The sequence below is a fragment of the Mus musculus genome, chromosome 15 (assembly GCF_000001635.26).
Source record: "Mus musculus strain C57BL/6J chromosome 15, GRCm38.p6 C57BL/6J".
Classification (NCBI taxonomy): Eukaryota; Metazoa; Chordata; class Mammalia; order Rodentia; family Muridae; genus Mus; species Mus musculus.
The window spans coordinates 81,973,574-81,990,758 of record NC_000081.6 but is presented as its reverse complement, the minus strand read 5'-3'; the positions used below and the strand labels follow the sequence as shown (position 1 = coordinate 81,990,758).

General features: G+C 45.0%; 2 protein-coding genes across 3 annotated transcripts in view; both read right to left on the bottom strand.

Annotated features, from left to right (window-relative positions):
• Positions 1-2,926, bottom strand: part of Xrcc6 (X-ray repair complementing defective repair in Chinese hamster cells 6) — a 52,253-nt gene extending 49,327 nt beyond the window's left edge. For both annotated transcript variants that reach the window (XM_011245456.3, XM_006520442.4), the window contains exon 1: positions 2,807-2,926. The gene's annotated coding sequence lies outside the window, so the exon portion shown is untranslated. The remainder of the gene's footprint in view (positions 1-2,806) is intronic.
• A 6,269-nt stretch (positions 2,927-9,195) lies between these two features.
• 1700029P11Rik (RIKEN cDNA 1700029P11 gene) lies at positions 9,196-10,219 on the bottom strand. Its single transcript, NM_025503.4, has one exon. The coding sequence runs from the start codon at positions 10,197-10,199 to the stop codon at positions 9,747-9,749; it is 453 nt and encodes a 150-aa protein (NP_079779.2). The 5' UTR covers positions 10,200-10,219; the 3' UTR covers positions 9,196-9,746.
• Positions 10,220-17,185: the final 6,966 nt, after the last annotated feature.

The following is a 17,185-nucleotide window of genomic DNA, read 5'->3' as shown; positions in this document are numbered from 1 at the left end:
CACCAGATGACAGCACAGTGGCTGAGCAGAGGACTGAACAGCTGTGTGGGGGCAGGGCCACCCAGGGGTGTGGGAATCAGGGAGATAAGCGCTGAGGAGTTGCTCTGGGGACTGATGGGAGGTGATGCCGCCGCCACAGGGTAACAGGAATTTGGGTGAGGAAGTCTGTGTCCCGTGCCTCGGTCTATAGAGAAACACTGAGTACAAGGACTCAGAAGAGCCTCTATAAAACAAAGACCAGAGGCTGGAGAGATGGCTCAGCAGTTAAGAGCACTCACTGCTCTTCCAGAGGTCCCAAGTTCAATTCCCAGCAACTGCATGGTGGCTCACAACCATCTGTACTGGAATCCGATGCTCTCTTCTGATGTGTCTGACCACAGCGACAATGAGCAGCTCTGGGACCACAGAGCCATTTTATGCTGCCTCTTACCAGCTCCACTAAGCCTGCCTCCAGAAACCCAAGTTTGATTTAAGAGGTATGCTTTGACTTCTCAGGGTTTTTTTTCTTTCAAAACAAAATTTGTGCCAGGTTGCTCTTCACATGGAATCTGTCCTGTCAGGCACATGCCTTGCCCATAATCCCAACACTTGGGAGGCTAAGGCAGAAAAACTTGTCACAAAGTATGGACTTGGCTGAACTACAGAACAAGGGCATTAAAAAAAAAAATTGTAATAGGGTATAACGGCAGTAACGCCCAGAAAAAGAAAGTACAAACGTGCTGGATAGAACAGGCCAAGAACCCAGCAGGGACCTGTCACACCACTGAAAGGAGTGCCCTGAGGAGCCTGGGGACACGTCCTGGTGTCCAGTGTTGCCCTTTTTCTTGTGAAATGTTTGTATGCGGTGAGAAGTATGAACGCCAGGGGGCACTGTGGACCTTCATGATACCCCAGGCCTCAGCCAAATTCCCAAGGCTTGCCAGACTCCTGTGAGCCAGGCTGCTCTTGACTTTCAAGGGCCTCAGTGGCTAACAGCCAAGCTCTTTGTCCCCATTTTAGAAAGGCCCAACTGAAACTTGTCCCAGGACACTAACCAATCACACTGGACCCTGTCTGTTACTCGGACCCTTTTCCATCTCCGTTTCTCGGTTCACATCTACTCCAGGCTGGATCCCCTTGCTCGCTCCTCACCCAGCAGTAAAGGCCAGCATCAGTGAGGCCTCCCCAAGACCTTCCTCCTCTCCCCAGGGAAGCCCACCCCCTGCTGAGGGCGCATTTCTCCTACAGTTCCACCAGCACCTCCCTGGGTATCAACAAGGACTAAGGTTCGATCGGGTAGGTCATGTAAACAGACAAACACCCACTGGGGTCACTGAGTGCCCAGAGAGAGGCCCTGCCACAGGGTTCTTGCTGATAACCCTGAGACCCTAGAACCTTCTTTACATCTGCAATGATGATTCCATTTCCACACAGTTGTCCTAGGACCCCCATACGTGCGTGGGCCCTGTTACTACACATGCAGTGCCTTCTGTAGTGTATACAACAATAATAAGTACATAAGTAAATGCAAAAGCAAACCCTCTGGAACTCCTCTGGATTTGAACCTTTGACATTGAGCCCTTGGTTAAGGCCTTCCCCTCTCTATGCCTCATGTTCATCTGTGGCAGACAAATGTATCTGTGGTCTCTAAGATCTGACCCGTCTAACGGTTGTCCACACCTAGCCTGAGCTGTGGCTTGGTCTCATGCACCATCCAGTACTCCGGGGCTGCTCTTTGATCCATAGAGATCTGTTCTGTCCCCACTGGCTGAAGAAGTCCCAAGGAGATCAGAGACAACCCAGCAACAGCCTCCACTCCAGCAAACAGCACCTGAGCATGCGCACTTAGCCCTTGTTTAACTTCAGTAGACTGCCCTAGTGGGAAACACCATACATTGTAAAAGAAAAAAATAACCCAATAGACCCACTCCACTGATGGGCAGATGGCCTTGCAAAGGCCTTTGCAAGTCCATGGCTTCCTTGCTCCCCACTCTTCCTAGGCTAACCCTGTTAACCCTAATAAGAGGAAGTGACTGAAAAGATCCACCTGTCCAAGGTCACCAGAAAGAGCAGACTCACGAACTGTCATGTCAGTCTCAGCTGGACAGTGGTGTGGCACATACCTTTAATCCCAGCACTTGGGAGGCAGAGGCAGGTGGATTTCTGAGTTCGAGGCCAGCCTGGTCTACAGAGGGAGTTCCAAGATAGGCAGAGCTACACAGAAACCCTGTCTCAACAAATGAAAAAAATAAATAAAAAATAAAAGTCACAATCCAGGTCTCAAAAAGGAGGCTGGTGGTCCCTAAATTATTTTTTTAATTATCTTAGGGCTAGAGGGGTGGCTCAGGGGTTAAGAGCACTCGTTGCTTTTGCAGAGGACCCAGAATCAAGCTTTCATATGGTGGCTTACAGTGACTTCCAGTTCCAGGGGACCCAAAGCTGCCACCTGACTTCCACAGGCGCCAGGCGCACACATGACACACATTCAATCAAGCAAAAAAAAAAAAAAAAAAATATATAAAAAATGATTTTAAACTAGTTTTATCTTTTTGGGTTTTTTTGAGACAGGGTCTCACTATGTAAACTTTGGCTGTCCTGTCCTGGAACACTCTCTGTAGACCAGGCTGGCTTTGAACTCATAGTGATTTAATTGCCTCTGTCTCATAAGTGCCGGAACCCAAGGAGTATGCAATCATGCCAAGCCTCTTGCCTTTTAATAACAGCGAGCAGCCAGGAGAAAGCAGGGCATTTAAAGGAACAGAAACGACTGGAAGAAAGCCTCCACGAAGGAGCCATGCCACGCAGACCAAATATGGACAGCACTTACTGTGGACCCTCAGTCTTGTATCTTGACCCAGAAGAGCCCATCTTGTCAAGCTGAAGTTACAGGTCCTTGGCCTATAGTCCTGCCTTGCTCTGGTTGTCAAAGTCACCCACTGGCCAGTCTTCTGCAGTCTTGTTCCTTTCTTTCCCCAGGGCTTCCCCAGGGCCCTATCTAAGTACCAGTTGCCAAGGACAAACCTTTCTCTTAAAGGGACACACTGGAAGCCTCAGGGATTGCTCTAGCTCAGGTCTGTGCCTCAGGGCAAGTCCTTGTACATCTGGGTTTCACCACATCTGTGTTTCAATTGCTTGATTCCTGAAGGATTATATATGGTTGGACTGCAATGGGAAAAGCGACCTTATGGCCACAGTGGCACAGACTAATAATCTCATTGCTTCAGGAGCAGGGGAAGGGGGAGTTTAGGTCAGCCAAGAGTGTGTAGCAAGATCCCATCCAGAAAGAAAAGAAAGAAGGCCAGGTTGGTGGCACAAGTTTGTAATTGCAGCTCTTAGCAGAGAAGGCATAAGATTCGGGAGTACAGTGGGCAGTGGTGGTGCACACCTTTAATCCCAGCACTCCGGAGGCAGAGGCAGGTGGATTTCTGGTGAGAGGCCAGCCTGGTCTACAGAATGAGTTCTAGGACAGCCAGGGCTATACAGAGAAACCCTGTCTCGAAAAACAAAAAAACAAAAAAACAAAAAACAAACAAACAAAAAAAAGAATCGGGAGTGCATAGGGAAGCAGAGGCCTTTCAGAGCCCTCTACTGAAGTCTAAAAAGGACAATTCACTGAAAATCTAAACCAGAGGGATATGCATGCTGTTTAGAGAAGGAGACCAATTCTTTGTCTTTAGGAAGTTATGTTAACCTTGAAACTCACAAGAGAAAAACCACAATTTTGAACCAAATTTGAAGCAAGCTTTAATTAAATAATGTCTAGGATGGGCTTTGGTCAAGACCACTCTCTAGAATTCCCAGCTAAGTGGAGACAATGTTGTAAGGAATTTTAAGGGCAAAATCATATGGCCTTTGTATTTTCCCATGTGACTTTATCTTTCAGGAATTGCAACTCCCAGCATTCCAGGAAATTATTGGGTCCTTTGGCAAGTGGGACTCACAGTTTAACTTTAGGTCTTATATTCCCTCCTCCCTAAGGTGTTGTGTTTCTGTTTTTGCTTTTGAGACAGGGTTTCTCTGTGTAGCCCTGGCTGTCCTGGAACTCACTCTGTAGACCAGGCTGGCCCTCCCTCCCTAGGTCAAATCCTTGACTGAAGGAGGGGTACTTATTTATACTGGGATCTAATAACCATCAGTTTCATGGTACCCAGACATGAATTATCATTTGGTTATTGTATCAATGATGTAAGAGCCAACAGTAATTAGGAGAAGCAGAACGGCCAAAGGCTCTATGATGGCTGACGACAGAGTTACTACCCAGAAGGAGCCTGGAATGGATGGGGCACCAGTCATTTACTTTATCTCAGGACCCCTTTCTATAATAGTTTTTTGTATGCCAGATTACAATCCCAAATGGATTGTGTTGTAGAAAATATTTAATCTCAATCTGTAGTTTCTACCCTGCCTTTGGCCATTCAGTTCCCAGATAAAAGACAACATGCGACCTTGGTATTTATAATAAGCCTCAGTGAGCACCACAGCTGGGCAGATATCCATCTTCTATGCTATTATGTCGATTTCCCTGCCAATAACTCCACAATATGACCGGCCATGTTCCATCTGGGTTGCTCTTAGCTCCAACTGGCCAGTTTTGGTGGCTATAATTTCAATATTCTTACCCATGGTATCTTCTATCTCTACCTTCCTTTCTCTCCTCCTTGTGTTTCTCCCCAGAACCCAAGCCCCAAAACCCTAGACCCTGCCTATCTCAATTCTGCCCAGTTATAGGCTGCAGGTGTTAGTATCAGGATCGGCTCTGAAACCAGTGACATCACACCTAGGCAACAGGGACCTGCACATCTGTTGCCAAGGCAACTGACACCATATTCCCAGAATCCACTTGGCTCACCTCCCAGAGCCCTCTAACCTCTCTTCCCCCCACCCTTTCTCCTTAGCAGCCACCTCTGCCCTGTTCTCCTACAGTAAACCTCACGTGTTTGGCCTGGTATGGTCTGTCTGGAGCCATGCTTCTAACACAACAGCAGGCATATTTATTATCCAATCAGGGATAACCCTGTACAACCTACTACAGACTTGTACAGTAGTAATAACTATTTTCCCTTAAAGCTATATACTACCACTTCATTCTACATAAACCAGGCCAAGTGCTGTATCAGATTGTAGAAATATTTCAATTAATGAATCTACCAGTTGATATATTGGGGCCCACTTTCTTGGTATGTCAGTTGGCTTTTTGACTATGCTAGGGAGTTTCCTTTGGACTTAGCATTTCAGCCTGCAGGAGGGAGGTGGGGCAAGACTTATTCTCCTTTGTAACTACTTCCCACTGAAACTAGGGCAGAGCTGTCAGGACCAGGGAAAGCTGAAAGGCTGTCAAAGGCTGAGAAGGGTTTCAGACAATGGGGCATTCATCAGAAGAATCTGGTTAGCTAACCAGGCTGAGGAGGCAGGAAGCAATCACATAAACTAGGCTGATTTACCTAGACTTTCAGCAAAGTTCAGAGCTCAGCAGTTTGTAGTCCACAAGTGATCCCCAAATGGTCTCAGCCAAATGGAAATCTACTGAGACAGTATAGACTAGGGACAGAAGTTAAAATGTAGGAACTTAAAAGGAAGCCTTACATTTGGAACTTTCAGGCCCATAGTCCCAGTAATTGACAAAAGGGAGGAGTCTCAAGACAAGTGGGGAGATCCCACCCTCAGAACTAGACAGGTGGGAAACTTGGCTACACTTATCTGGAGTCCATTTGACCTGTGACAGGTAGAGCCAAGTCTTACGACTCCCTGAAGCTTATGTGAATTTTTAGTTTACGAGAAGAGATAAAAGTTTCTAGATATATTAGCATTATCACTTGTGGTAGTTTCAATACTTATTAATAGGTGTGGCCTTTTGGGGAGTAGGTGTGGCCTCGCTGAGGAGCTGAGGAAATATGCCACTGTTGGGGGGGGGGGGTTGGACTTTGAGAGAGCTTCCTCCTAGCTGCCTGCAGACACCAGTCTTCTCCTGGCCACCTTCAGATCAAGGTGTAGAACTCTTAGCTCCTCCCACACCATGCCTGCCTGGATGCTGCCATGCTCCCACCTTGATGATAATGGACTGACCCTCTGAACCTGTAAGCCAGCCCCAATTAAATGTTGTCCTTTATAAAAGTTTCTTTGGTCGTGATGTCTTTCCACAGCAATGGAAACCCTAACTAAAACATCACTAGATTGAAATCCACATTGTAACAGCAGTTCTGCCCAGTGGTTAGTGTCACTAAGTTTGAGGACACTATTAAGCATATCTGAGCTAAGTAACACTAGCTTGGGGTTTTTGTTGTTGTTACTTGCTTTAGACTATACCTTGAAATCATATACATGAGGTTTCTCTCTAGCCCTGGATGTCCTGGAACTCACTCTATAGACCAGGCTGGCCTCGAACTCAGAAATTCACCTGCCTCTGCCTCCCAAGTGCTGGGATTAAAGGCATGTGTCATCACCATGCCTGGCAGTTCTGAATATATTAAAGCTTAATCATCTTTAGCAGTTTAATAAAAATCTTTTCATGAAAGGCAGGCGTTGTGATGCATGCCTTTAAACCCAGTACTCAGGAGGCAGAGGCAGGCAGATTTCTGAGTTTGAGGCCAGCCTGGTCTACAGAGTGAGTTCCAGGACAGCCAAGGCTACACAGAGAAACCCTGTCTCGAAAAAAACAAAAAAAAAATTATTTATTTTATGTATATGAGCACAGAAGAGGGTATCAGATTCCCAATACAGATGGTTGTTAGTCACCATGTGGTTGCTGGGAATTGAACTCAGGACTTGGGAGCAGAGGCAGACAGATTTTGAAAGAAAGAAAACTAAATTCAAGACTTCAAAGCCCTAGCCAGAAAGTTTATTCAAGGTCCATGATTCATGCGGCTTGCTAGTTAGGAGGGCTTTTTGGGCTTAGAGCAAAGAACAAAGGCTATAAAGTCATCCCAGGAACCAACTAGCCATAAAGATAGGGAAGACATACAAGAATGTCCAGACTGGCCCGGTGCCTCCCTATCTCTCACCCTTCTGACCTAAGTTAAATGTTAACCAGATGCTCTGCTGTTACCTCGATCTGCATGTACAGTCTGCTGATGTTTACATGAACAAATCATGTGAAACTGCTCCAATTCCTCCCCCAGCCCCAGACCCTTTTCTAAAAACCCTAGCTTTCAAGCCTCGTGATCGAATCCACTGTCTCCTGCGTGAGATATGTTTCCACCCAGAGCTCCGCCATTATACTACCTCTTGTATTTACATCAAGACAACGGTCTTTTTGTGATTCTTTGTGTGCACGCCGAATCGGGAATTGAGTGGGGGTTTCCCCACTAGGTTCTTTCAATTTCTGAGTTCAAGGCCAGCCTGGTCTACAGAGTGAATTCCAGGACAGCCAGTGCTATACACAGAAACCCTATCTTGAAAAAGCCAAAAAACCAAACCAACCAAAACAAACAAACAAAACCCAGCTCTTGTCACAGGTTTACTTTTGGGCTGGAGAGATGACTCAGCGATTAAGAGCACTGACTGCTCTTCCAAAGGTCCTGAGTTCAAATCCTAGCAACCACATGGTGGCTCACAACCACCTGTAATGAGATCTGATGCCCACCACTAGTGTCTGAAGACATCTACAGTGTACTTATTATAATATATAATGGGCCAGAGCAAGCAGGGCCGACTGGAGCAAAGCAGGGTTGACTAGAGCAAGCAGAAGTCCTAAATTCCCAACAACCAGATGAAGGCTCATAGCCATCTGTACAGCTACAGTGTACTTGTATACATAAATAAATCTCTAAAAAAAATGAAATGCTCCTAGGGTTCATTAGCTCTGTCGTGCAGGTTAGGCGTTAGAACACTGCTGAAGAAGGTGAATGTGGAGTGCCTCTTTGATATGCTGAGTGTATTTATTTATTGGCCCCTGGTGTCACTAGAGCAGTCTTGGGCAAATCAGAAGAAAAAAAAGTTGTGACTCTGGCTGAACTCCCCAGGAGTAACCAGTGAACCTGTGGGCCAAGGGATATTGTCCTGAGCAGCGGTCCATAAACCTCATCAGGTCCTTACCACTCCCCAGGAAAGTACTCCATAACCAGAATCCAGAAAGCAGACAAAGTGGCAGAGAAAGGAAAAAAAAAAGGATTCAATGACTCACCAAAAAGCAGGCCTCCAGAATTTGAGTGTGGAATGGTCTTTCTGATCTCACTGGGGCCTCCAAATATTAATCTTGAGATTAGAAAATAAAAAATTTTGAGCCAAATTTGAAACAAGCTTTAATTAAATACTGACCAGGATGGAGTGTCCATGTGGTTTTGTCCTTAAAAGCCCCTACAACCCATGCTTTGTTGCCACTCAGCTGAAAATTCCAGAGAGTGATCCTCACACTCTACTTTCCCATGTGGCCCTATTTTTTCAAAAACTACAACTCCCAGCATTCCAGGAATTCTTTGGGTAGGCCGGCCTTACAGGTTAACTTTGGATCTTACAGTTATCCATTTCTAGTTCAAGGAAGGCAAAACTCATCTCCCAGCTCTGTTATCAGGACCTAATTGTTTCAACCTGTTTCCTAGGTTGGAAAAACAGAAAGAATAATCTCCATGTCACAAAAAGCAAAATAAATTTAAAAAGCAAACAAAACAAAACAAAGCTAGAGAGATGGTTCAATGGTTAAGAGTACTAACTGTGGGCTGGAGAGATGGCTCAGCGGTTAGGAGCACTGACTGCTCTCCCAGAGGTCCTGAGTTCAATTCCCAGCAACCACATGGTGGCTCACAGCCATCTGTAGTGAGATCTGACACCCTCTTCTGGAGTGTCTGAAGACAGCTACAGTGTGCTTACATATAATAAATAAATCTTTAAAAAAAAAAAAAAAAAGAGTACTAACTGCCCTTCCAGAGGTCCAGAGTTCAATTCCCAGCAACCACATGGTGGCTCAAAACCATCTGTGATGGGATCCTATGCCCTCTTCTGGTGTGTCTACAGTGTACTCATATAAAATAAATCTTACTAAAAAAAAAAAAAAAAAAAAAAAAAGAGCATGGCTGGATAGATGGCTCAATGCAAGAGCATACAGCTCTCTTGTAGAAGACCCAAGTTCTATTTTCAACTCGGCTGCAGAGGATCTGAGGCCTCTGCCCCTCTCCCCACCCCCATCTGCACTCACATATACCCACACACAGACACAAGTATATACATAACTTATAGTAAACCAAACAAAAATAATTTAAGATAATTTAAGAATGCACTCAGAGGGAGGCTTAAGAACCATTTTATTATAGTTTAAAAGAAACATAGCGGGGCAGGCAATCTGAAAATCCAGGCCGATTCCAGAAGAAATACGGAGAAAGCCACGCCTTCTTGGGTTACATATGAAGTTTAGTAATGGAGGCTCCCAAGCAGCCCCATGGCAGAAGCAGAAGAGGGGGATACAAATAAAGCAAGAGAGCCCAGTACATCAATGGTGGGGGGAGGGAGCCCAGACATTGGCAAGTATTCAAAAGATGGGGAAAAGAAACAGATGCGTTTTGGAACTTAGAACTCCAGGAAGTAAGCAGACCACAAGGTGAAGGCCCCACAGGTGACTAGAGCCCACAGAGTTTCGGCCAAGGAAAATACATTCTCTCATTAAGGAGATAATTGTTCCTCCCATCTCTTTAGCATATTTAGGTCAATCAGTGTTACTGAGGTGTGGGCCCTTGGCCAAAAAAATTGACAGGCCTAGCTGGAGTAACACTCTTTTCTTCTTTCAATCCCTTGGGTAGATTCTCTGGGGAGTGAGCAGGGTAGCGCTGCTTAAGCCCCACTCAGTCGTCCTCCAGCAGGTTGATCTTGGTGGGGTCAAAATAGTTGGACTCCATGATGGGGAGGCCACTGGCCTCTCGGTGTTTCACCAGCATCGCAGCTTCCCGGCGGGCCCACTCGATCATCTTATAGTTTGGCACATAAGCCACAAAGGTAGTGCCAAGGACCAGGGCGATGGAAAAACCAAAGAAGAAGACGGCGTGCATATTCAAGGCATCCACCTTCGGGTCGTCGTCGTAACCATGGAAGTGTGGGTTCTTCAAGTACACGTTTTCGTCCTCGGGATCTGGGTCCTCCATCCACTGCACGGTCGGTTCTTCCTGCTCCTTTCGGGCCGCAGCGGACCGGGCGACCACAGCCCTGGAGGAGCTGGATTTCCAGCAAAGTGGGGCAGCCTGGAGCCGTCGAATTGCGGAAAGGCTGCGAGCGCACAAACTTAACCGCCAGGCCGCCATGACAGCTGCAGTAGTGGGGGTTGGATAGGCGGGGGCCGGAGGAGAAGATAACGGATGGCCTGACGCAACTTCCGTTTCTGGGGGCGGGGCATGTATTTCGGTGGTGTGTGGAGAATAGCTTCCCTTAACTGATATCTACAGAGCACTGACATCCTCCGAGATTATGGGAGCATTAGATGACACACCTAATGCTGACAGTCAACCAGCAGAGATGTAAGAGATGGAAGTCGGGTCCTCTGGAAGAGCTATAATAAGAGTGCTTAACCTCTGAGCCATCTCTCCAGCACCTACAATGTTTATTTTATAAATCAAGCACAGTAATAATTAGTAATAACTCATAACGATTGTAACAACGCTTCCTTGAAAATTCTTGGAATGTGGAATCCTCTCGGATTCTCACTGTACCACATAATGCTACACGTGATGCCGCGGGATGATGCAGGTCTGAAGAGGAGCTGGACTGAGGAAAATGTGGGCACTGGGACATGGGGCACCACCATCTTCCTCCTTGGACACAGGGACTGTGATACTATAGAGTCCCTAAATAAATAAATCTTTTATTTAAAAAAGGTGGGGGGGGGGGAGGCTGGAGAGATGGCTCAGCGGTTAAGAGCACTGACTCTGACTGCTATTCCAGAGGTCCTGAGTTCAATTCCCAACAAACACATGGTGGCTCACAACCATCTGTAATGAGATCTGATGCCCTCTTCTGGGGTGTCTGAAGACAGCTATAGGGTACTAACATATATAAAATAAATAAATATTTGGGCCAGAGCAAGTAGGGCCGAAGGGGGTGGGGAGAGGAAACGGAGCAAGAAGAAGGGGGGAAAAAACCCAAGGGGGGAAAAAGAGATTTATTTATTTAATATATACAGGTGCTCTGTTTTTATGCATACCAGACTAGGGAATCAGATTCTATTACAGATGGTTGCAAGCCACCATGTGGCTGTTGGGAATTGAACTCAGGACCTCTGGAAGAGCAGTCAGTGCTCTTAACCACTGAGCCCTCTCTCCAGTCCCATCATAGACTCTTAAAATGTCTCTAATAACAAACATTTGGGACATAGAACCCCCTATTGTCCCCAACATGAGCTGGATGGGGAAGAATACAAGAGATTTAGTGAGACTCTTCCGAATGGAAGAGTTCAAAAGCTACAAATTACTCATGTCTGGAATTTTCCCATGTAAAGTTTCTGGACCATGATTATCTACTGTAATTGAAACCACAGAAAAACCAGTGACTTCGGGATGAGCAGCGTTCATTCCTACATTTCGACTATAAAGAGCTGGTGCGAGGCCTGAATGTGAAGGAGCCTTGAGGTGATTGAGTGATTACTCACAGAAAGATGGTGTGTGATTGTGCTTTGTCAAGTCACAGAAGCAGAAGACAGAATGATGTGTGCTGGGGTTACTGTCCTGGGGTACAGAGCTCCATTTACTAGGTGAAGTGACCTGGGGAGGGGTTTCGGTAGTGGCTGCACACTGGGAATGACTTGCAGCCCCAAGCTGTAAGAGAGGATGACCTGGGAGTGGCTCACTGGAGCTCGTTGCCTGAGCATAGGCCTAGGGATCCCCAACACCAGGAGAAATCAAATGTAATGCTGGTGAATATTAGTGATGCTGACCAAAATAAAACAAAAACGATGCTCAGACAAACTCATCAATCTGTCTGGTATGGCAAGGAGTGTGGCCAGGGCTGAGAAGCAACCTCAGCTTGGGGAGTTCTGGCCTGTACAGTCCAGGACATGGTGCTTGAGTCCTGTCAGGCTGTGAGACCTTGACTGAGAACCTGGGACATGCTGACAGCAGTGTCTCCTTACAGCTGGGGCTGAGGGCCATGTGGCATCACTGACACCAGCAACAGGGATTTAGGCAAGTGGTCCCTGGTTACCTGAGTGTGACTTGGAGTGTGTGGAGACCTGTCAGTCATGTGGGTGCTCCATCTCTCTGGCACCCACCAAGTCCCTTGTCAATGAGGCTACTTGAGCTTCTCTGTGAGGAATGTCCTCAACCTGAGTCACACTTGGTAGATGGAAGTCCTGACCAGTGCTATCTTCTGTCACCCAAACAGGAGAAGTGCTGACTCTTAGCAGAAATCTAATTACATCTGTCCCTGAGACCCATGGAGTCCTGACATCTACCTACAGTTTGTCGTCACAAACTTAGTCACCATTGATAGCCCTTTATGGATGATATAGGGGTCATCTCTTGCTTGTTGCAGGATATTTGATCACATGGTGAACCCTGAGATTATATTATTTATTGAAAAAAAAAGTTTCTAGTTATTGTGTGGCTCAGCCCTTAGTACATACCTTTAATCCAAAACAATGAAGTTAGTTTGTAGAAGGAAGCACCCCATAATTGAAAGTGATGTCTAATTGGGTTGCAGGCCAAGTGATGAATCAGAGAAAGATTTGACAGAATAGGATACGCCCAACTGTCAACGAGAAGAGAGAGGAAGGGGAAGCTACTTAAGACAGCATCACAGAGCCGGGCATGGTGGTGCACGCCTTTAATCCCAGCACTCCGGAGGCAGAGGCAGGCGGATTTCTGAGTTCGAGGCCAGCCTGGTCTATTAAGTGAGATACAGAACAGCCAAGGCTATACAGAGAAATCCTGTCTCGAAAAACAAAACAAAACAAAACAAAGACACAAAAAAAGAAAAAAAAAAAAGAGTATCACAGACAGAAAAAGGAGAGGAGACAGTTTTACTGAGAGGGTTTTACAGAGACAGGTTGAAGAGAGAACAAGCTAGATACAGGTAAAGGCAGAACGAAAAGGAGCCAGAAGAATAAAACAGATAAGTCCGAGGCCAATCAGAGCAAAAAGTTGGAAGCAGGGAGAGGCCAGATTGAATCAGTCAGCTTGGAGAGGACTTTGAGCCAGAATACCAGAGTTGAGCCAGCAGGAGATCAGAAGGAACAGAGAAGGATGAGCTTAATCAGCAGGCTGAAAACATTGTAGGCTTAGATAAGGTTGTGTGCAGATGGGGCTGGGGAGACGGCTCAGCGGGTAAGAGCACTGATTGCTCTTCCATAGGTCCTGAGTTCAAATCCCAGCAACCACATGTTGGTTCACAACCACCTGTAATGAGATCTGATGCCCTCTTCTGGTGCGTCTGAAGTCAGCTACAGTGTACTTATGTATAATAAATAAATCTTAAAAAAAAAAAAAAAAGATTGTGTGGAGACTAGAAGCTTCCAGGACTAGGCCTAGATTAGCAGATGGAGGCAGTAAGCCTTTGAAACAACAATTACTACAGGAGAATAAAAACTACTTTTAGGCTGATGGCCTTTTAGATGTCTCAGCAGTTAAAAGCACTAACTGCTCTTCCAGAGGTCATGAGTTCAATTCCCAGCAACCACATGGTGGCTCACAATCTTCTGTAATGGGATCTGATGTCCTCTTCCAGTGTGTCTGAAGACAGCCACAGTGTACTCATATAAATAAATAATAAAAATTACTTTTACAGTCACTCCTAAAGGCCAACACAACTCTCCCCTCTCTTCTCTTCAGTTCATGGTACAAGTTATCATTTTGTAGTCCAGGTTGACCTAGCTGGGTAGGGGCAGGGTAGCCTTACTCTTGCAATCCTCTTTTTTCAGTCTCCCAAGTGCTGAAACTGTAGCCCTGTGCCAGCACATCCTTTAATCGCAGAAGTCAAGTTGTCTCCTGGGGAGAGATGAGGCAGGGGAAAAGGAAGGCTTCCTGAGTCCAGCATGGCTTGGTGGGGACAGGTGGAGAGTGTCATGGCTCTCCTGGCCATAAAGAATATTTAAACAATAATGTACAAATTTTATATTTCTCCTTTAAGGACTGTCCTCCTGTTAATGTTAATGACTCCACAAGTAATCAGACCACACAAGTCGAGGAGGCAAACGTGTGACAAAATAGTAAATGCTGGTACCTTCAGGACAGCCCTTAAGACTGTGGAAAAGGGGGGCTGGAGAGATGGCTCAGTGGTTGGGAACTCTGAGTACTCTTCTGAAGGTCCTGAGTTCAAATCCCAGCAACCACATGGTGGCTTACAACCATCCGTAATGAGATCTGATGCCCTCTTCTGGAGTGCCTGAAGACAGCTAGTGTACTTACATATAATAAGTAAATAAAAAGATAAAAAAACATTAAAAAAAAAAGACTGTGGAAAAGACCTCTAAAAACATGAGCTTAAAAATATATAATTTCCCAACTATGCAAAAACTAAGGATGCACCTGGCAGTGGTGGCGCACACCTTTAATCCCAGCACTCGGGAGGCAGAGACAGGTGGTTTTCTGAGTTCGAGGCCAGCCTGGTCTACAAAGTGAGTTTCAGGACAGCCAGGGCTACACAAAGAGACCCTGTCTTGAAAAACCAAAAACCAAACAACCAAACAACCCCCCCCCTGAAAACCTAAAGATGCAATATGAATTGTATAGGTGCTTCATGAAGCTAAAGGAACAGAGGCAGTCCCACTCCGAGCCAGCTTCTCAAAAAGATACAAAGGCAGGGAGATTCCTAAATCCAAGGTCAGCCAAAACACAGCCAGTCTAGGCAGTTCTCTAAATTCTTTTACAAAGTTAAAAGAAAAATGTGTACTTGCTATTTCCTAAAAATTAAGGGGCTGCACAGGATGGTGATTCATAGGATACCAGGATTAATATGTAAAGTAAAAAACTGGGCTTTGGTGTAACCTTCCCCCACTCAGCTCAGGTTTCACTGTTAGCAAGAAGAGAGCATTGGGGTGGAGCTTGCCGCCCTATCGTTCTGCCACTCTCATTGCTAGAGCCTGCCACCTTCCTGTTCCGGAGCCAAACACGTGGTCACCTGCAACTGGACTCCCAGGATGATTTGGCGGGAATGGGTCCCTTCCCCTGCTTCATAACCCAGTGTCGGGAATAGTAAAATCGAACCTTGATCAGACCGTTGTCTTGGTTCCATCTCTATCGAGCCACCTGCCTAGCCCCCTCTTCTCTTTCAGATTCCAAGATGCCTTTCCAAACTAGAACCCAGACATGTGAGCCGCTGGCCACAACAGATCTGGCGACCCAACTCGGGACTGAGAAACAGCAGAGGACATTTGGAAGAAACACTGCTGGTTTGGTGTGAAAAGCCACATATGCCATTACAAGGTAGGGTTGGCTACTGCTGGCCACCACCCATAAGTTTGGGTAAACAACCAATGTCTGCATGTGTAGTAGAGTTTTTTGCTGAGTCACTGCCTGGCCCAGGTATGTAAATGAGGTACTGAAAGCATAACCAATCGGGTGTACACACGCCTCTCCTAGGTCTATATAAGCAGTGCCAGTTCTGGGGCTCGGGGTCTTTTCACCTCTGCAATCAAGCTCTCTCAATAAACGTGTGCAGAAGGATCCTGTTGTGGCGTCTTTCTTGCTGGCGAGTCAGGTGCTCACAGTTTGGAGCTCCATGGAAAAAGAAAATAATTAAAGGAAATTCATCCAGAGAAGGTCGGTATGGGCTAAGTTGAAACAGCGTTAAACCTGCGTGCTAATTCACTTAGGTTCAGCAGTAAGGTTTATCAGGGACTAGGAACATAACAGGCAGTTAGCTGTAGCTCCCAGAAGCTACATTTTTAGGCATGAGAAAAGAAAGGGTTTATTAAAAGGAAATTAATAATCAGGCAGATGGCTGCAGTTAAAAACTGCATCATGCGGGAGGAAAATGTCCCAAAAGGCGGAGAAAAATTTCAGGGGTGCCATGCTTTGTTCTTTCTGGGCTTTACAGCAGAAGTGCTCTGCCCTTTTTGTGTCTTTGTCTAAAGTCTGGTGCACCACCAATCCGTTCACGTGTTCAATTCATGTATGTTCATGTCCAGTCTGTATGAATGAATGCTCTATGTTTTATGTTGGATAATAAAGATGACAAAAAAAATCAAAAACTTTATCTGGTACTTCATCAAAGCCGAGAGCTGCTACACGCTTCAACTAGGAAACAGGCACACAGCAGAGGCCCCCTGCTGGAAAAACTGATCGTTATAAGAAAAAAGGAGCATCTACAGCCTCTTAGTTTCGGGGTAAAAAAGCTGATAAATGGTTTTTTCCTGGAGGGGTCTCTACAATCATGATTAATGTGTTTGGCAAATGATAAACTGCTTTTTATTCTATGATTGTAGCTAGAAAAATTAATATTCTCTGATTGGTCTAAATGTAACTGCTTCATTTGGTTTTTTTATTGGTAATATGCTCTGCATGTTTTCACAATCAGCTCATAAGTTATTAGTTAAAAGTAATAATTGTTACATTGGTAACAGATGGTTAGCCTTAAAATTGATAACTCAAGTTTAAAGTCCTTCCAACACGTGGCATAAGGCAAGCCAAGAGGCTGGGTCTATAAGGATATTTCTAGTTGAGATAATAATTAATGTGGTCCTATCCTAGAAAGTAAAATTAAAGATAAGATTTAAAACAATGTCTCTTTAATAAAACATTAAAGCTTACATGTATTCATAGGTATTAATTGGCAGCCAAACTTCATAATATGATAGTAATGCTTCTAATATTAATTCTATAAGTAATAATTGTTTTAAAATTGGGTTTTACTTTCCCAAAGTTAATGTTGCAAAGAAACTTACTAATTCTTTACAGATGTAGCCAGATGCTGTTTTAATGAAGTTCAAATTCATAGTTTATAAAAAGTCAATCAGACTGTAAAATTTATCAAGGCATTACAATCTAGTTTACCTACCTTTTATATAGTTATCATAGATCCGAAAGTTTGTTTCTTTTTCTCTCTCCTTTGCATCTTGATGATTGTAAAGGTTTTGCTTCTAGTGAGTTTGTAATAACTAGAATATTTTGCCTCTAATATGGCTAAATATTGATCTACATTATGTACAAGAAGCCAAGCGTTTTAATCTTTCGGTGTATATTGTTTCCTAAGTGGAAAATATTTTATTAGCTAATGCTTCTCAAGGGAAGTTTACTTTAAATCCTTGCTCTCACCTAAAAGATTCAGAGACAATATCTTTTTATTACTTAGGGTTTTAGTT